Source organism: Nerophis ophidion, linkage group LG14, assembly GCF_033978795.1.
Source record: "Nerophis ophidion isolate RoL-2023_Sa linkage group LG14, RoL_Noph_v1.0, whole genome shotgun sequence".
Lineage (NCBI taxonomy): Eukaryota > Metazoa > Chordata > Actinopteri > Syngnathiformes > Syngnathidae > Nerophis > Nerophis ophidion.
This window is the reverse complement of record NC_084624.1, coordinates 6,088,112-6,109,983: the sequence shown is the minus strand read 5'-3', so window position 1 is coordinate 6,109,983 and position 21,872 is coordinate 6,088,112. Positions and strand designations below refer to the sequence as shown.

The following is a 21,872-nucleotide window of genomic DNA, read 5'->3' as shown; positions in this document are numbered from 1 at the left end:
AACAGGATAAGTAATTAATAATTAGGGTCCTTGGCCCATTGCAAAGGACTCCACAGGAGTCCTTTGCAATGGGCCAAGGACCCTATTGAAACTGCTGTGTTTTATTATTATTCCGCACCTACGCGCTGTAATTTGACCCCCTTAACATGCTTCAAAACTCACCAAATTTGACACACACGTTGGTATAGCAAACCTTCCCAACATATTAAGCAACCAATACCCCAAAATGAAAATTGTGCTCTAGCGCCCCATAGGAAAAAATTACAGAAAAAACTGCATGTAACTTCTGTTAGGAATGTCATAGCGACATGAAACAAAAACTCCTATGTAGGTCTGACTTAGACCCAATTTTCATAAACTCTCTTCTTTCAGCAAAAATCTACGGGAAGTTGGCAAAAACCCCTTCAAAATAAAATGTTTGCAAAAAATGCCATTTTTGCCTCTTTGCGCTGTAATTTGACCCCTTTAAAATGCTTCACAAGTCACCAAACTTGGCGCACACATAAGGACTGGCGAATATTGCGATCTAATAAAAAAACCAAACCCCAAAACTCAAAATTGCGTTCTAGCGCTATTTTTGAATAAAACACTGAAAAAAAACGCTCCTAGAAAGAAAACACAGACAAAACTGCTTGTAACTTCCGGTAAGAATGTCGGAGAGACATGAAACAAAAAGCTCTATGTAGGTCTCGTTTAGACCTATATTTCATAGATTGACAACCCCCAACAAAAATCAACAGGAAGTTTGCAATCCCCCCTTCAAAACCCCAAGTTTTGTAAAAACCGATCACCTTTCTTCAAACATTATCTCCTCTGCGTGCGTTGTTTTGGCTTCAAACTCGCACAGGAGAGAGATTGAACCCTTCTGATTAAAAGTATAGGACAGAGTTTTGATAAGTTCTCAGGTTTTGATTTTACGCGCCTTCAAGGAACCCCTGTGCAAAGTCTCCTAAAATATGTCATTTTTGCCTCTTTGAGCTGTTATTTGACCCTCCTTAAAATGCTTCTAAACTCACCAAACTTGACACACACATCAGGTCTGGCAAAAATTGCGATCTGATGAAAAAACCTAACCTCAAAACTCAAAATTGCGCTCTACCGCCCCCCTAGGAATACAACACGGACAAACTGCTCCTAGGAAGAAAACACAGACAAAACTGTAAGAATGTCAGAGAGACATGAAACAAAAAACACTATGTAGGTCTCACTTAGACCTACATTTTAACAATTAACATACTTTAGCAAAAATCAACAGGAAGTTTGATATTTTCACTTCAATACAACAACTGCATTACTTTCACAATGCATTAGATTCTCAAAATAGTGGCTCCAAGGCGTCTTCTAACGCTTATCCGGCCGTGGGTCTCGGGGACAGCAGCCAAAGGCGGACCCGACCAACGCTGCTTGCAGCTTTAATTATTTATGTGTTCACTCTTCTGTTACAGAGAACAAAGAAATGGTATAAAATGGCTATGGAATGAAAAGGGGAAGGATTAAATAAGCTCTGCTTCTTCCTCCTCCTTTTCGTACGTGCTGTACTGAAACAACTGCAAACATGATGCATCACATTGTATTGTCTGCATGTTCCGAATAAAAACTGAAACTGAACCGATGACATCACACACAATGATGAATACACGGAGAGGAAGGACGTGCTTGGCTCGCCTCTCCGTCACCAAGGCGACGGCCAGGGAGGAGGAGGAGGCGGGATGTCCCACCTACGGGATGTGTCATCACTAAGGAATGTTCTCTCACAGCCTCCGCCCCATTCTTAGGCCCTAGGAGGGTGATGATGGGATGTAACCCCCCCGACACCTTCAAGACAACCACGCCCCCTCCACTGGGACGCAAAAGTGAACGTGCCGAAACACAAACACTTCATAAGATAGGAACATGTGATAAACACTGCGATGAGGTGAAGACTTGTCCCCGCCCGATTGTAGCTGAGATAGGCACCAGCAACCCCAAAGGGCATGGATGTCAAACACTGGCCCGTGGGCCAAATTTCATATAATTTCATTTGGCCCTTGAGGCAATACAATTCTAACATTAAAGCTGCAAGCAGCGTTGGTCGGGTCCGCCTTTGGCCGCTGCCAAGCCCTGGTCTAAGTCAGATCTACATAGAGGTCTTTGTTTCATGTCTCTACGACATTCCTAACAGAAGTTACAAGCAGTTTTGTCTGGGTTTTTTCCTAGGGGGCACTAGAGCGCAATTTGGACTTTTGGGGTTTGGTTTTTTATTAGATGGCAATTTTCGCCAGTCCTGATGTGTGTGTAAAATTTGGTGAGTTTTGAAGCATGTTAAAGGGGTCAAATTACAGATCGGCGTTTCTGGATGTTGTTGATAAATGGCTTTCGCTTTGCATAGTAGAGCTTTAACTTGCACTTTGAAGCATTTTAAGGGGGTCAAAATACAGCTCAAAGAGGCAAAAATGACATTTTTTTAGGAAACTTTGCGCAGGGGTTCTTTGAAGGCGCGTAAAATCAAAACCGGAGCAGTAATCAAAACTTTGTTGGATAGTTTTAATCAAAAGGGTTCAATCTCTCTCCTGTGCGAGTTTGAAGCCGAAACGACAAATGCACTCGGAGGAGTTTACGTTTGAAAAAGGTGACGGGTTTTTACAAAACTTTTATTTTGAAGGGGTAATTTTTAACTTCCTGTTAATTTTTGCCGAAGGATGTCAATTATCTAAATGTAGGTCTAAGTGAGACCTACATAGAAGTTTTTGTTTCATATCTTTCCGGCATTCACTATTGTTTTTTTTTAAAGGGGAACATTATCAGCAGACCTATGTAAGCGTCAATATATACCTTGATGTTGCAGAAAAAAAGACCAAAATATTTTTAACCGATTTCCGAACTCTAATTGGGTGAATTTTGGCTGATTAAACGCCTTTCTTTTTATCGCTCTGGAAGCGATGACGTCAGAATGTGACGTCGCCGAGGTAATACAGCCGCCATTTTCATTTTCAACACATTGTAAACATTGGGTCTCAGCTCTGTTATCTTCCGTTTTTTCGACTATTTTTTGGAACCTTGGAGACATCATGCCTCGACGGTGTGTTGTCAGAGGGTGTAACAACACTAACAGGGAGGGATTCAAGTTGCACCACTGGCCCGAAGATGCCAAAATGTCTGCCGCCAGACCCCCATTGAATGTGCCAGAGTGTCTCCACATTTTACTGGCGATGCTAAGGCAGACATGGCACAGAGATGTATGGATAACCTGCAGATGCATTTGCAACTATAAAGTCAACGAAAATCACAAAGGTGAGTTTTGTTGATGTTGTTGACTTATGTGCTAATCAGACGTATTTGGTCGCGGCGTGACTGCCAGCTAATCGATGCTAACATGCTACGCTAATCTACGCTAACATGCTATTCACCGGCGGTGCTAAAGCAGACATGGCACAGAGATGTATGGATAACCTGCAGATGCATTTGTAACGATAAAGTCTCAGAAATCACAAAGGTGAGTTTTGTTGATGTTGACTGCCAGCTCATCGATGCTAACATGCTATTTACCGGCGGTGCTAAAGCAGACATGGCACAGAGATGTATGGATAACCTGCAGATGCATTTGTAACGATAAAGTCTCAGAAATCACAAAGGTGAGTTTTGTTGATGTTAACTGCCAGCTCATCGATGCCAACATGCTACGCTAATCGACGCTAACATGCTATGTACCGGCGGTGCTAAAGCAGACATGGCACAGAGATGTATGGATAACCTGCAGATGCATTTGCAACTATATTATGTTTCCTTCCACCCACATTTAATGCCAAACAAACACTTACCAATCAACGGATTTAAGTTGCTCCAGTGTCACAAGATGCCAAAGTCCTGAACGTTTGGTCCGCACATTTTACCGGCGATGCTATTGCAGCTATTCGGCCATGCTATGGCTATGAATAGCGTCAATAGCTTCAGTTTCTTCTTCAATACTTTCATACTCCAACCATCTGTTTCAATACATGCGTAATCTGTTGAATCGCTTAAGCCGCTGAAATCCGAGTTTGAATCCGAGCTAATGTCGCTATATCTTGCTGTGGTATTCCCATTGTTTGTTTACATTGGCAGCACTGTGTGACGTCACAGGGAAATGGATAGTGGCATCGCAAATAGCGAAAATCAAGCACTTTAAAGCTTTTTTTAGGGATATTCGGGGACCGGTAAAATTTTGAAAAAAAATTCAAAAAATACAACAAGCCACTGGGAACTAATTTTTATTGTTTTCAAACATTTTGAAATTTTAATAATGTTCCCCTTTAAAGAAAGAAACAGCCTGCATGGCAGCTTTGTGTTATTTGAGTCAACATTGCAACATTTTCTTGTCACATTTCACCGGTTTGCTCTTTTATACCACTTTTTATGTTTTTTTTATTTTTTCCCATAATATTTTTAAAAATGTGCCGTGGGACCGTTAAAAAATGGCCCCCCGCCCCGCACTTTGGACACCCCTGAATTAGGTGAAGTTGCGTAATTTCTCACGGCACGCCAGACTAGTACGGGACGGCGTGGGGCAGTGGAATAGTGGCCGTGCGCAACCCGAGGGTCCCTGGTTCAATCCCCACCTAGTACCAACCTCGTCACGTCCGTTGTGTCCTTGAGCAAGACACGTCACCCTTGCTCCTGATGGGTGCTGGTTAGCGCCTTGCATGGCAGCTCCCTCCATCAGTGTGTGAATGGGTAAATGTGGTAGTGTCAAAGCGCTTTGAGTACCTTGAAGGTAGAAAAGCGCTATACAAGTACAACCCATTTATTTATTTAGTATGCCGCGGCACAGTGGTTCAAAAACACTGTATTAGAACACCAGAGGAAAGCCGCAAAGTTCTTTTTGAGATTAAAAAAAATATCTCCAGGGTTTCGTGCAGAAGTGCAACTGACCTCCAGGATCTTCTCCGACGTGGCCCTGAGGACACGAGCCCACCTGTGCAGGTCCACCCCCTCCGAGCTGCTGTCCATGACGCGTGGAAGCTGTCATGTGACACACAAAAAAAAAAAAGACGTTACAAAGTTTGCAAAACGGGGTGAAAAGGTCATCATGAATCACGTTGGAATTGAAACAAAACAAAAAAAGTTGTTAGGAAAGCAAAGGAGGATGAGGGAACGCCAAGACCAACAGATATCCTTCCTGTGACATTCCTCGCCACGCTGAAGGAAAGCTGGTGTCAGGAAGTCGGGGGGGGGGGAGGGAGAAAGAAGCATTGGAACCACGCCACGTTTTTTTGGAACCCTGAAATGTGGGGAGATCTTCATTTGGATTCATTTAGCCAGTATGATGTTTATTCCCCACTTCAATTAAATGTACTCATGTTGTTTTTTTTAATTGATTATATTTGCTCAGTAAAATAATGCTGAAACATCGCAATAATCGTAATTGGAAAGGACATTTTGTTCCAGAGCCGTTCACAGCTATAAGTCGTCTGTTTTCATCGCATAGTTCCACAATATTCTGGACATCTGTAGTTGCTGAATTTTTTGCAATTTCTTCAATGAATAATGGAGACGTCAAAGAAGAAAGCTGTAGGTGGGAAGCGGTGTATTGCGGCCGCCTTTAGCAACACAAACACAGCCGGTGTTTTATTGTTTACATTCCCGAAAGATGACGGTGGAGCTTTACTATGGAACAGAGCGGTCAAGCGTACACGGTTGGATTGGACCACACACACAAAGTACAGTGTATTATGCAGCGATTATTCCGAAAGATGGTGTTTCGAAGAGGGTCCCTTGCGAAGGGCGGAGATGGGCATCGCCACCGCCCGTCGACTGGTGCTGAAGAAAGGTGCGGGGCCGACCTTCAGGTTGTACAGGTACCATGTAATCTCACTAAAACACTAATAACACAATAAGCAGATAAGGGATTTTCCAGAATTATCCTAGTAAATGTGTCTAAAAACATCGCTCTCACTGCCCTCGCCTTTTTTTCTTCTTCTATGTCTTCACTCTGAATTTCCTCATCCACAAATCTTTCATCCTCGCTCAAATTAATGGGGAAATCGTCGCTCTCTCGGTCCGACTCGCTCTAGCTGCTGGTGGCCATGATTGTAAACAATGTTCAGATATGAGGAGCTCCACAACCCGTGAAGTCACGCGCACATCGTCTGCTACTTCCGGTACAGGGAAGGCTTTTTTATCAGCGACCAAAAGTTGCAAACTTTATCGTCGATGTTCTCTACTAAATCCTTTCAGCAAAAATATGGCAATATCGCGAAATGATCAAGTATGACACATAGAATGGACCTGCTATCCCCGTTTAAGTAAGAACATTTCATTTGAAGTGGGCTTTAATGTCCAGGGTGTACACCACCTGCTGCTTGAATGCAGCTGAGACAGGCTGCAGCACCCACCCCCCCCCCCCCCCCCCCCCGTGACCCCAAAAAGGACAAGCGAAAGAACATGGATGGATGGATTAATACACTCGCGGTATAGTTCGGTTGGTAGAGTGGCCGTGCCAGCAACTTGAGGGTTGCAGGTTTGATTCCCGCTCCACCATCCTAGTCACTGCCGTTGTGTCCTTGGGCAAGACACTTTACCCACCTGCTCCCAGTGCCACCCACACTGCTTTAAATGTAACTTAGATATTGGGTTTCACTATGTAAAGCGCTTTGGGTCACTAGAGAAAAGCGCTATATAAAATATAATTCCCTTCACTATTTTTAAAATTAATTAGGGGATAAAAATGCATCTGGATTGTGAATGATAGGCAAAATCCAAAGAAAAAATGCAATTCACTTTCAAGTTTGTTGAGTATGAAAAAAAGAAGCTTGTAATATAATAAAATTAATATACAAACTGAAATTAATATATAATACAATATAGAATAGAACTAGAGCCGACAAATGTGATATTGGACATTATCGGTATTGGTTTCAAAAAATGGCGCCGTACGGAGTGGTACACGGACGTAGGGAGGAGTACAGAACGCCAATAAACCTTAAAGCCACTGCCCCCCAATCACATAATATCTACGGCTTTTCCCACACACACAAGTGAATGCAAGGCATACTTGGTCAACAGCCATACAGGTCACACTGAGGGTGGCCGTAAAAACAACTTTAACACTGTTACAAAATATGCGCCACACTGTGAACCCACACCAAACAAGAATGACAAACACATTTCGGGAGAACATCAGCACCGTAACACAACAGGACAAATATCCAGAAACCCTTGCAGCACTAACTCTTCCGGGATGCTACAATATACACCCCCCCCTGCTAAACCCAACCCCCCCCCCGAATCATCACAAATGTTGTTGTGATGATTCAGACCGGAGCCGGGCTGACGTAAGCACCAACCAAAGTGAACCAGGGGGACTCGGCTGACGTCTTAGCGGGAGCGGTGCATGGCCTAAGCCCATTAGGGAAGCGGGGCAAGAGGGATAACGCCATCACCTGACCCACTCCTGCTGAGCACTAACACCCACTTTAAGACGGCGACTACCCACCAGTCTGAAGATCTTGAAAAAGTCCACGTTGGCGTAGAGCGCGTCTTCGATCTTCTGCAGCCGGGGCTGGCTGAGGGCGCACATGGCGTTGCGAACGCCGTGGAGGCCGTGGCGGCTGGGGAAGATGATGAAGCGCTCCAGCAGGGCCTGGCTGCACGCGATGTCTTTCAGCTGGAGGTCTGGGACGCCATAGGCAAACTGGAAGAGGGCGGGAAAAGACACTCTGGAAGGGGGCTAACACATACTTGCCAACCTTTACAAATGTTTTGGGAGACTCCCGAGTTTCAGTGCCTCTCCCGAAAATCTCCCGGGGCAACCATTCTCCCGAATTTCACCCGGACAACAATATTGGGGGCGTGCCTTTATCGTCCTCTCTCACCCGAAAAGGCGACTAATATATATGTCATTGTTATCCCTAGGTTGATCTATAACCCAATAAAAAGGCAGGCATGGAGCTATTTCTCAGCGTGTTTTTATTACAGCCGGCACGTTACTACACTGACACACAACATCCGGATTCCCATCATGCATTGCTTCAAAACTACGGCAAGTAGTAATGTCCGAAAATATAACAGAGACGAAGCAGGAGAACGAAGAAAGGACATTCATGGCGACGGCGAGTAAGTTCCAAAATGATTGGAAATAAGAATTTCAGTTCATCCAGGACAGCTCGAAGGGGGGATGGGTATGCTGCCTGCAAGTTTTGTAGATCAGACTTCTCCATTGAACTCGGTGGCCGGACGGATATAGTCACTCATGAACGGTCAGGTAAGCAAAATGCGGCGGCTACCTTGCTAAATGGAGACCTGAGAGTGTAACATACAGTGGGGCAAAAAAAGTATTTAGTCAGCCAGCGATTGTGCAAGTTCTCCCACTTAAATTGATGACAGAGGTCTGTAATTTTCATCATAGGTACACTTCAACTGTGAGAGACAGAATGTGGTAAAAAAATCCAGGAATTTTAAAGAATTTATTTGTAAATGATGGTGGAAAATAAGTATTTGGTCAAGCATTCAAAGCTCTCACTGATGGAAGGAGGTTTTGGCTCCAAATCTCACGATACATGGCCCCATTCATTCTTTCCTTAACACGGATCAATCGTCCTGTCCCTTAGCAGAAAAAACAGCCCCAAAGCATGATGTTTTCACCCACATGCTTCACAGTAGGTATGGTGCTCTTGGGATGCAACTCAGTATTCTTCTTCCTCCAAACACGACCAGTTGAGTTTATACCAAAAAGTTCTATTTTGGTTTCATCTGACCACATGATATTCTCCCAATCCTCTGCTGTATCATCCATGTGCTCTCTGGCAAACTTCAGACGGGCCCTGGACATGCACTGGCTTAAGCAGGGGACAGATCTGGCACTGCAGGATTTGAGTCCCTGTCGGCGTAGTGTGTTATCAATCAATCAATCAATGTTTATTTATATAGCCCCAAATCACAAATGTCTCAAAGGACTGCACAAATCATTACGACTACAACATCCTCGGAAGAACCCACAAAAGGGCAAGGAAAACTCACACCCAGTGGGCAGGGAGAATTCACATCCAGTGGGACGCCAGTGGACAATGCTGACTATGAGAAACCTTGGAGGGGACCTCAGATGTGGGCAACGCCCCCTCCCCCTCTAGGGGACCGAAAGCAATGGATGTCGAGCGGGTCTAACATGATACTGTGAAAGTTCAATCCATAGTGGCTCAAACACAGCCGCGAGAGTTCAGTTCAAAGTGGATCCAAGACAGCAGCGAGAGTCCCGTCCACAGGAAACCATCTCAAGCGGAGGCGGATCAGCAGCGTAGAGATGTCCCCAACCGATACACAGGCGAGCGGTCCATCCTGGGTCTCGACTCTGGACAGCCAATACTTCATCCATTGTCATCGGACCGGACCCCCTCCACAAGGGAGGGGGGGACATAGGATGGTTACTGATGGTAACCTTTGTTACTTTGGTCCCAGCTCTCTGCAGGTCATTCACCAGGTCCCCCCTGGTTCTGGGATTTTTGCTCACCGTTCTCATGATCCTTTTGACCCCACGGGATGAGATCTTGCGTGGAGCCCCAGATCGAGGGAGATTATCAGTGGTCTTGTATGTCTTCCATTTTCTGATAATTGCTCCACAGTTTATTTTTTTCACACCAAGCTGCTTTCCTATTGTAGATTCACTCTTCCCAGTCTGGTGCAGGTCTACATTTCTTTTCCTGGTGTCCTTCGACAGCTCTTTGGTCTTGGCCATTGTGGAGTTCGGAGTCTGACCGTTTGAGGCTGTGGACAGGTGTCTTTTATACAGATAACGAGTTCGAAGAGGTTCCATTAATACAAGTAACGAGTGGAGGACTGAAGAGCTTCTTAAAGACGAAGTTACAGGTCTGTGAGAGCCAGAGATCTTCCTTGTTTGAAGTGACCAAATACTTATTTTCCACCATAATTTACAAATAAATTCTTTAAAATTCCTGGATTTTTTTTCACATTCTGTCTCTCACAGTTGAAGTGTACCTATGATGAAAATTACAGGACCTCTGTCATCATTTTAAGTGGGAAAACTTGCACAATTGGTGACTGACTTAATACTTTTTTTGCCCCACAGTATATATATATATAAGAAATACTTGAATTTCAGTGAATTCTAGCCCTAAATATACTCCTCCCCCTTAACCCCGCCATCTCGAACCCCCGCCAATCTCACGAATTCGGAGGTCTCAAGGTTGGCAAGTATGGGACTAACACACCAACTCACTTGTTCGACCCGTATCTCGGCGTGGGTCAGCTGGTAAACCACCGAGTCTGAGAGGGCGGCCTCTCCCGACAGGAACGCTACGAGATCCTGGTCGTCCTTCAGAATGTCCTCAATCTTTAAACCGCGACCTGAAAGAGACGAAGACCGGTTTTAGGATGGTTCCCACGGTGGACGGCAGGCGACCTTCCTTATACCCGATATCGCCGCCGGGTTGTTGCGTAGCGTTCCATGAAGTTGGAGAACGTGGACACTTCGTGCCACAGACGCCCCAGCTGGCCGGACTTCCGTGTCATTGAACATGTCCAAGATGTCCACGTAGAACCGGGACAATCTGGAACAAAACAGGACCCAAGGGGCAAAAATAAGGGTGGGGCTGTCCTGATATATATGCGTTTCCACCTCCGATACGATACCGATATTGGTCTATACCAGTATTGTTTCAATTTGATATCAACAAGACTCCTTAGAAAAGGTTTGATCAAGTGAAATTAGTCAAACATAGAACAATGGTAGGTATGAAAACCACGAAGCTATTTGTTAATAACCTTCTGAAATGGACTTATGCTGTCTTTAAATTGAATTGAAGTGGTATTTGGTTCTGGCGACACCTAGTGGTCACAATGATTCATTTTGATAGGCTCATGACACATTAAAATGAATGATGCAGACACGTTTGTTACTGAATACTTTTTTGCTTTGGAGACTTTGTATGTGTAAGTAATATGCAATTATGGTTATTTAATACTTGTTTACATTGACAAATGTTTTGGACTGAAATATTGTTCAATGAACTAGCATGTGTGCTATTTTTTGCTTGGCTGTTGCGTAGTTTCTATCTCCTGGTAGCCTACCACATCTCCTTTTGTAAATGTCTGAGACTTAAACTTAATGATCCACAAGGGAAATTGTTCCACACAGTAGCTCAGTAACAAAGGATGGAAAGGGTAAGGATGGAAAGGATAATGCACACAAGGGCACAAAAAGGGTGCGAAAACAAAGGTAACAAGTAGACTAAAAATGTACCATAGTAAAAATTGTGACTAATGTACAAGATAAAACCAATCTTGTGTGTTTATTGAAGGATATTGAAATGTTAACTGGCTGTCCAGCCTTGGACAAGCAGGACTACTTGTATTGGAGAAATGCAAGCCAATATCATACTAATGATACATACATACATATATACATACATATATATTTATATATTATTACTTTAGTACGGGGAACATATAAACCATTAATTAGTTGCTTATTAACATATGGTCAGGGGTCAGGGAAGACTCTTAGTTAATGGCTTACTGGTTGTATAATAAGGCCTTGCAGAATAAGGCATTAATAAGTACTTAATAATGACTAATTAACAGTCAATATGTTACTAATATGTTTGCAAGTTAATAAGCAACAAATTAATGATTCATATGTTCCCCATATTAAAGTGTTACCATATATATATATATATATATATATATATATATATATATTATATATATATATATATGTATATTCATATAGATCCATCCATTTTCTACCACTTGTCCCTTTTTGGGGTCACGGGGGCTGCTGGAGATATATATATATATATATATATATATATATATATATATATATATATATAGCCCTGCGATGAGGTGGTGACTTGTCCAGGGTGTACCCCGCCTTCCGCCCGCTTGTAGCTGAGAAAGGCGGCAGCGCCCCCCGCGACCCCGAAAGGGAATAAGCGGTAGAAAATGGATGGATGGATGGATATATATATATATATATATAAAAATAAAATTATATACTGTATATATATATATAATATATATATATATATATACACACACACACATATATATACACATTATGTATACATATTTACTGCATATATACATATATGTATATATATACTGTATTTGTACATACATATTATGTATATATATATATATATACACACACATATGTAGATATAATTATATATGTATGTGTATATATAAATACATATACAGTATATACACACACATACATATACATATACACACTCATATATATATACACATATATATATATACATACACACACACATAATGTATATACACACACATTCATACACACACACATATATATACACACACTCACATATATATATATATATATATGTATATATATACATACATAAATCCATCCATCATATATATATATATATTTGTGTATATATATATATAAATATATATATATATATGTAATTTTTGCTGATTTTAAACAAATATCCAATATCAGTATCACCCTGAACAATGATTCATAAGAAATGCTTACATGGAGTTGTTATAGTTGGAGACCACCCCCGGAGATTCTCCCTGGTAGGGAATCTGAAGCAGGGGTTGTTGGCGTTGCAGAAGATGCCCTGAATCCATGGAAGGACGCCAGCGGATGGCATGGCCTTGTTGGAGAAGTGGCCTGCAAGGACGATATAGGAGTGAGTTATCTTGCTTGATGGACTTTATGTACCTAAAAGTCCCCTAATATGCATTTAGGTCGCACCGCTGATGGCGGGAGCTGCCCTGCAGAGCCCTAATCACGACCCATCAGGAGCAAGGTTGAAGTGTCTAGCTTAAGGACACAACGGACGTGACGATGTTGGAAGAAGGTGGGGATCGAACCAGGAACCCTCGGGTTGCTGGCGTGGCCACTCTCCAAACCACGCCCACGCCGTCCCCAATGACACAAAGTTTCATCTGCGGAATATTATTCATATCCAGCCACGTTACTGACATGTGTTCACAAAAGCAAGAAAAAAGGCATTTACAAGCCTATTGAAATGAGATGTTCTTATTTAAACGGGGATAGCAGGTCCATTCTATGTGTCATACTTGATCATTTCGCCATATTGCAATATTTTTGCTGAAAGGATTTAGTAGAGAACATCCACGATAAAGTTCGCAACTTTTGGTCGCTAATAAAAAAGCCTTGCCTGTACCGGAAGTAGCAGACGATGTGCGCGTGACGTCACGGGTTGTGGAGCTCCTCACATCTGAACATTGTTTACAATCATGGCCACCAGCAGCTAGAGCGAGTCGGACCGAGAAAGCAACGATTTCCCCATTAATTTGAGCGAGAATGAAAGATTCGTGGATGAGGAAAGTTAGAGTGAAGGACTAGAACAAAAGAGAAAAAAAAGGACTAAAGGGCAGTGGGAGCGATTCAAATAGGGAAGATGCTGTGAGAGCCGTGGGGGTGGCAGGACCACTTGGCCAATCCCAACCGCAACTAGGGATAGTTCCATACCGCTTTGAACCCGACGCTGACGGTGACGGTCAGGATGCTAGCGTAGCACACGACATAGATTGCCTTCAGAGTACAGAATGGTAAAAATGATCGCTTTGATTGATTGATTGAAACTTTTATTAGTAGATTGCACAGTTCAGTACATATTCCGTACAATTGACCACTAAATAGTAACACCGGAATAAGTTCGGGGTCCACATTAATCAATTCATGTTACGCTGCATAATACACCGTAGTTTGTGGGTGTGGTCCAATCCAACCGTGTGCGCTTGACATCTCTGTTCCATAGTAAAGCTTGACTGTCATCTTCATCATCTGGTTTAAATCTAACTTAGATATGGGTGTCACTGTGTAAAGCGCTTTGAGTCACTTGAGAAAAGCGCTATATAAATATAATTCACTTCACACGTCATCTTTCGGGAATGTAAACAATGAAACACCGGCTGTGTTAGTGTTGCTAAAGCCGGCCGCAATACACCGCTTCCCACCTACAGCTTTCTTCTTTGACGTCTCCATTACTCATTGAACAAATTGCAAAAGATTCAGCAACACAGAGTCCAGAATATTATGGAATTATGCGATGAAAACAGACGACTTAATAGCTGGGCACGATACTGGCACAAAATGTCCTCTACAATCCGTGACATCACGCGCAGGCGACATCATACAGAGACGTTTTCAGCAGGATTTTTCGGCGCGGAATTTAAAATTGCACTTTAGTAAACTAAAAATTTCGTATTGGCATGAGTTGCAATGTTAATATTTCATCATTGATATACAAACTATCAGACTGCGTGGTCGCTAGTAGTGGCTTTCAGTAGGCCTTTAAGGGGTATTTTGTGTATAAATTTGAGGACAAAATGAATTCATGCCGCTTTGGAATAAGGCTGCAACATAACAAAATACAAGTAAAGCGGTGGGAATACTTTCCGGATGTACCGCACAAGTCTCCGGTAAGAGCGGACTTAATATCACAATTTTCTCATCCAAAAACTTGCTGGTTGACATGTGGTAGAGAAACATGTTCGCTAAAGCTTCACAACAAACCAAGAAACACCGGCTGTGCTTCAGTGTTAAAGGCAGCTGCAATCCACCGCTTTCCACCAACAGCATTCTTCTTTGACGTCTCCATTATTAATTGAACAAATTGCAAAAGATTCAGCAACACAGATGTCCAAAATACTGTGTAATTATGCGATGAAAAGAGACGACTTTTAGCCGTGTGTGGTGCTGGGCTAACATGTCCGCTACAACCAATAACGTCACAAACACGCGTCATCATTCCGCGACGTTTTCGACAAGAAAACTCCGCTGGGCACGATACTGGCACAAAATGTCCTCTACAATCCGTGACATCACGCGCAGGCGACATCATACAGAGACGTTTTCAGCAGGATTTTTCGGCGCGGAATTTAAAATTGCAATTTAGTAAACTAAAGCGGCCGTATTGGCATGTGTTGCAATGTTGATATTTCATAATTGATATATAAACTATCAGACTGCGTGGTCGCTAGTAGTGGCTTTCAGTAGGCCTTTAAGGGGTATTTTGTGTATAATTTTGAGGACAAGATGAATTCATGCCGCTTTGGAATAAGGCCGCAACATAACAAAATACAAGTAAAGCGGTGTGAATACTTTCCGGATGTACCGCACAAGTCTCCGGTAAGAGCTGAGTTAATATCACAATTTTCTCATCCAAAAACTTGCTGGTTGACATGTGGTAGAGAAAAATGTTCGCTAAACCTTCACAACAAAAAAAGAAACACCGGCTGTGTTTCGGTTGCTGCAATCCACCGCTTTCCACCAACAGCATTCTTCTTTGACGTCTCCATTATTAATTGAACAAATTGCAAAAGATTCAGCAACATCGATGTCCAAATTACTGTGTAATTATACGATGAAAAGAGACAACTTTTAGCCGTGTGTGGTGCTGGGCTAATATGTCCGCTACAACCAATAACGTCACAAAAACGCGTCATCATTCCGCGACGTTTTCGACAAGAAACTCTGCGGGAAATTTAAAATTGCAATTTAGTAAACTAAAAAGGCCGTATTGGCATGTGTTGCAATGTTAATATTTCATCATTGATATATAAACTATCAGACTGCGTGGTCGCTAGTAGTGGCTTTCAGTAGGCCTTTAAGGGGTATTTTGTGTATAATTTTGAGGACAAAATGAATTCATGCCGCTTTGGAATAAGGCCGCAACATAACAAAATACAAGTAAAGCGGTGTGAATACTTTCCGGATGTACCGTAGAAGATCTTAGCTAATGTTTTTGCAGTAGATGCCAGCCCGACGTCGACATCATTACGATTAGAGATTCCGGGTTCCATGGACCACCAAGCACAGACAAGTCTTTGTTTCAGTAGGCCTTTAAAATACAACCTGGTTGAAAAAAAGGTGGAAAAATGGCTAGAAAAATCCCACGATACGGGACGTTTACGGTTTGCGCTTACACTCATGTTGCTGGTAGAGCGGGTTAGCCTTTCTCAGCCACACCAGACCGAGGAACAGGAACACCGGCCAGAAGATCTCAACCAGGAAGCGAATCTGTACAAACAGGAAGTGGGAGTCTTTGAAACACCGAATACAACAGGGGTGTCCAAACTTTTTCCACATACAGAAAAATATTTTTCATAATATATGGATTTTTAAAATGTATTTTACCTTTAGGGGTCCCGGGGACCGTAAAGGGTCTCAGTTGTTAAAATGTTAAAAATAAGTCAAATTTTTATTATTATTTTTTATTTAACGCTTACAGTAAATCTCTATGTCAACTTAAAAAAAAAAAAAAAAGTTTTATGGCTTTTCTGTCAAAAACATCTTTGTTTTTTGTTTTTTTATAGTAAAACTGAAATATGCAGTATTTAGTAATTAGAGCCCTAAAAGATCAATAATGCAGGACACCATTGATTTTAATTATATATTATTTTTGATTATAATTAAAATACCACTAAATATATTTAGAATCCAAAAAGGTGCCCCACTCAGAAAGTGATACATTTTTATTAGGTTTTTTTTTTTTAAACTTTCAACACTTAAGTTACGAGATCAACTCCAGATATATCTGTCGATTTTAAGTTTTAACAATTTTTTGTTTGTTTTATGCCCTTTTGTCAAAGAAAACTTTGTATTTATATGGCAACTGCACAATTGGGGCGGCATAGCTCGGTTGGTAGAGCGGCCGTGCTAGCAACTTGAGGGTTGCAGGTTCGATTCCCACTTCCGCCATCCTAGTCACTGCCGTTGTGTCCTTGGGCAAGACACTTGACCCACCTGCTCCCAGTGCCACCCACACTGGTTTAAATGTAACTTAGATATTGGGTGTCACTATGTAAAGCGCTTTGAGTCACTTGAGAAAAGCGCTATATAAATATAATTCACAATTCACTAATATGCAATATTAACCACATAAAACCGTTTTAAAGTGAACTTTTTAAACTAATGGGGGGTTTGAAAATAATTCATTATAACATGGATTTTTTTGGTCATTATTTTTTGTTTTGCGCAATGGCAAACAAATAAAAAATAAATAATTGACTGATTGAAACTTGTAATTAGTAGATTGCACAGTACAGTACATATTCCGTACGATTGTCCACTAAATGGTAACACCCCAATAAGTTTTTCAACTTCTTTAAAGGGGAACATTATTAGCAGACCTATGTAAGCGTCAATATATACCTTGATGGTGCAGAAAAAAGACCATATATGTTTTTAACCGATTTCCAAACTCTAAATGGGTGAATTTTGCCGAATTAAACGCCTTTCTGTTTATCGCTCTGGAGGCGATGACGTCAGAATGTGACGTCGCCGAGGTAACACACCCGCCATTTTCATTTTCAACACAATACAAACACCGGGTCTCAGCTCTGTTATTTTCCGTTTTTTGGACTATTTTTTGGAACCTTGGAGACATCATGCCTTGTCGGAGGGTGTAACAACACTAACAGGGAGGGATTCAAGTTGCACCACTGGCCCGAAGATGCCAAAGTGTCTTCCGCCAGACCCCCATTGAATGTGCCAGAGTGTTTCCACATTTGACCGGCGATGCTAAGGCAGACATGGCACAGAGATGTATGGATAACCTGCAGATGCATTTGCAACTATAAAGTCAACGAAATCACAAAGGTGACTTCCAAAGACATGCACCTGGGGATAGGTTGATTGGCAACACTAAAAATTGGCCCTAGTGTGTGAATGTGAGTGTGAATGTTGTCTGTCTATCTGTGTTGGCCCTGCGATGAGGTGGCGACTTGTCCAGGGTGTACCCCGCCTTCCACCCGATTGTAGCTGAGATAGGCGCCAGCGCCCCCCGCGACCCCAAAAGGGAATAAGCAGTAGAAAATGGATGGATGGATGGATGACTTTGTTGATGTTGACTGCCAGCTAATCGATGCTACCATGCTATGCTAATCGATGCTAACATGCTACGCTAATTGATGCTAACATGCTATTTACCGGCGATGCTAAGACAGACATGGCACAGATATGTATGGATAACCTCCAGATGCATTTGCAACTATAAAGTCAACTAAATCACAAAGGTGAGTTTTGTTGATGTTGACTGCCAGCTAATCGATGCTAACATGCTACGCTAATCGATGCTAACATGCTACGCTAATTGATGCTAACATGCTATTTACCGGCGGTGCTAAAGCAGACATGGCACAGATATGTATGGATAACCTGCAGATGCATTTGCAACGATAAAGTCAACTAAATCACAAAGGTGAGTTTTGTTGATGTTGACTGCCAGCTAATCGATGCTAACATGCTACGCTAATCGATGCTAACATGCTACGCTAATCGATGCTAACATGCTATTTACCGGCGGTGCTAAAGCAGACATGGCACAGAGATATATGGATAACCCGCAGATGCATTTGCAACGATAAAGTCAACGAAATCACAAAGGTGAGTTTTGTTGATGTGACTGCCAGCTAATCGATGCTACCATGCTACGCTAATCGATGCTAACATGCTACGCTAATCGATGCTAACATGCTACGCTAATCGATGCTAACATGCTATTTACCGGCGGTGCTAAAGCAGACATGGCACAGAGATGTATGGATAACCTGCAGATGCATTTGCAACGATAAAGTCAACGAAATCACAAAGGTGAGTTTTGTTGATGTGACTGCCAGCTAATCGATGCTACCATGCTACGCTAATCGATGCTAACATGCTACGCTAATCGATGCTAACATGCTATTTACCGGCGATGCTAAGACAGACATGGCACAGAGATGTATGGATAACCTGCAGATGCATTTGCAACGATAAAGTCAACTAAATCACAAAGGTGACTTTGTTGATGTTGACTGCCAGCTAATCGATGCTAACATGCTACGCTAATCGATGCTAACATGCTATTTACCGGCGGTGCTAAAGCAGACATGGCACAGAGATGTATGGATAACCTGCAGATGCATTTGCAACGATAAAGTCAACTAAATCACAAAGGTGACTTTGTTGATGTTGACTGCCAGCTAATCGATGCTACCATGCTACGCTAATCGATGCTAACATGCTACGCTAATCGATGCTAACATGCTAATTACCGGCGGTGCTAAAACAGACATGGCACAGAGATGTATGGATAACCTGCAGATGCATTTGCAACGATAAAGTCAACGAAATCACAAAGGTGAGTTTTGTTGATGTGACTGCCAGCTAATCGATGCTAAAATGCTACGCTAATCGATGCTAACATGCTATTTACCGGCGGTGCTAAAGCAGACATGGCAGAGAGATGTATGGATAACCTGCAGATGCATTTGCAACAATAAAGTCAACGAAATCACAAAGGTGAGTTTTGTTGATGTGACTGCCAGCTAATCGATGCTACCATGCTACGCTAATCGATGCTAACATGCTACGCTAATCGATGCTAACATGCTACGCTAATCGATGCTAACATGTTATTTACCGGCGGTGCTAAAGCAGACATGGCACAGAGATGTATGGATAACCTGCAGATGCATTTGCAACGATAAAGTCAACGAAATCACAAAGGTGAGTTTTGTTGATGTGACTGCCAGCTAATCGATGCTACCATGCTACGCTAACTGATGCTAACATGCTATTTACCGGCGGTGCTAAAGCAGACATGGCACAGAGATGTATGGATAACCTGCAGATGCATTTGCAACTATATAACGTTTCCTTCCACCCACATTTAATGCAAAACAAACACTTACCAATCGACGGATTTAAGTTGCTCCAGTGTCACAAGATGCGATAGTCCTGATCGTTTGGTCCGCACATTTTACCGGCGATGCTAACTCAGCTATTCGGCCATGCTATGGCTATGAATTCGCTCAATAGCTTCAGTTTCTTCTTCAATACTTTCATACTCCAACCATCTGTTTCAATACATGCGTAATCTGTTGAATCGCTTAAGCCGCTGAAATCCGAGTTTGAATCCAAGCTAATGTCGCTATATCTTGCTGTGGTATTCCCATTGTTTGTTTACATTGGCAGCACTGTGTGACGTCACAGGGAAATGGCCAGTGTGAAAATAAGGCACTTTAAAGCTTTATTTAGGGATATTCCGTGACCGGTAAAATTTTGAAAAAAAACATAAAAAAATACAACAATCCACTGGGAACTAATTTTTATTGTTTTTAACCCTTTTGAAATTGTGATAATGTTCCCCTTTAAGTCGGGGTCCACGTTAATCAATTCATGGTAAAGATATTTTTTTCCGTTGTAAAATAAAGACAAGAGGAAAAAAAAACAGCCTGCATGGCAGCTTTTTGTCAACATTGCAACTTTTCCTTGATAGATTTCACCTCATTCCAAAATTTTTAATGTCCTTTTTTATTTGTGCAATAGCATTTCCAGAATGTGTGTGGGGGGGCGGTAAACAAACAAAACTTTGGACACCCCTGGAATACACAGAAAGCCATTACATGCTAACATGCTAAGACGCTAACACTACCTTCTGCCTCTTCCGGAGAGTCCAGTTCTTCCACAGCAGCAGGCGGATCTGAGAGCCTGTCTTCATGGCTCGGCAGGTGGACCTCTGGACCGGGTCATGTGACTTTGGTAAACCTGCACACACAGGCAAAGTTCAGATGGCATTCTGAGGAGAACCAAAGGGAACTGTGAAGCGTTCACAAAGTTGCACCAAAGCAGACCGACACATACCTCTAATCATACCAAGAAGGCGCAAAAGGAGCTTTTAGGTCTAAGGCAGGGGTGTCCAAAGTGCGGCCCTGGGGCCATTTGCGGCCCGCAGCTAATTGTTTACTGGCCCGACACACATTCTGGAAATGCTATTGCAAAAATTTAAGAAAACATTAAAAAAAAAAAGTGGAATGAGGTGAAATCTAACTTTAAAAAGTTGCAATGTTTACACAAAACTGCCATGCAGGCTGTTTTTGTTTCATTTGTCCATCTCTATTATTCTGTTTTTTTTGTCATTGCTCCAAATAAACAATGTTATAATGCAGGGGTCACCAACCTTTTTGAAAGCAAGAGCTACTTCTTGGGTACTGATTAATGCGAAGGGCTACCAGTTTGATACACACTTAAATAAATTGCCAGAAATAGCCAATTTGCTCAATTTACCTTGAATAAATAAATCTATATATATATAAAAAAATGAGTATTTCTGTCTGTCATTCCGTCGTACATTTTTTTTCCTTTTACGGAAGGTTTTTGGTAGAGAATAAATGATGGAAAAAAAACACTTAACGGTTTAAAAGAGAAAACACAAAAAAAAACATAGTTTATCTTCAATGTCGACTCTTTAAAATTCAAAATTCAACCGAAAAATATGAAGAGAAAAACAAACTAATTCGAACCTTTTTGAAAAAGTCCCCCCAAAAAGTTATGGAACATCATTAGTAATTTTTGCTGATCAAGATTCATTTCAGAATTTTGATGACATATTTTAAATAGGTTAAAATCCGATCTGCACTTTCTTAGAATATATAACAAATTGGACCAAGCTATATATCTAACAAAAACAAATCATTATTTCTTCTAGATTTTCCAGAACAATTTTTTTTAAATAAATTCAAAAGACTTTGAACAAGATTTCAATTTGATTCCATAGATGTTATAGATTTGCCAGAATAATTTTTTAAAATTTTAATCATAATAAGTTTGAAGAAATATTTCACAAATATTCTTCGTCGAAAAAACAGAAGCTAAAATGAAGAATTAAATTAAAATGTATTTATTATCCATCCATCCATCCATCCATCTTCTTCCGCTTATCCGAGGTCGGGTCGCGGGGGCAGCAGCCTAAGCAGGGAAGCCCAGACTTCCCTCTCCCCAGCCACTTCGTCTCGCTCTTCCCGGGGGATCCCGAGGCGTTCCCAGGCCAGCCGGGAGACATAGTCTTCTCAATGTGTCCTGGGTCTTCCCCGTGGCCTCCTACCGGTCGGACGTGCCCTAAACGCCT

General features: G+C 41.9%; 1 protein-coding gene across 1 annotated transcript in view; it reads right to left on the bottom strand.

The window, feature by feature from the left end:
- Nucleotides 1-21,872, bottom strand: part of LOC133568027 (retinal-specific phospholipid-transporting ATPase ABCA4-like) — a 135,928-nt gene that overhangs the window by 97,529 nt on the left and 16,527 nt on the right. Inside the window, 10 exon segments of the mRNA XM_061919719.1 lie at nucleotides 4,888-4,977; nucleotides 7,451-7,648; nucleotides 10,187-10,314; nucleotides 10,381-10,413; nucleotides 10,416-10,461; nucleotides 10,463-10,517; nucleotides 12,479-12,524; nucleotides 12,527-12,619; nucleotides 15,907-16,000; nucleotides 20,400-20,512. Coding sequence (XP_061775703.1) covers nucleotides 4,888-4,977; nucleotides 7,451-7,648; nucleotides 10,187-10,314; nucleotides 10,381-10,413; nucleotides 10,416-10,461; nucleotides 10,463-10,517; nucleotides 12,479-12,524; nucleotides 12,527-12,619; nucleotides 15,907-16,000; nucleotides 20,400-20,465 — 849 coding nt within the window. The 5' untranslated portion in view covers nucleotides 20,466-20,512.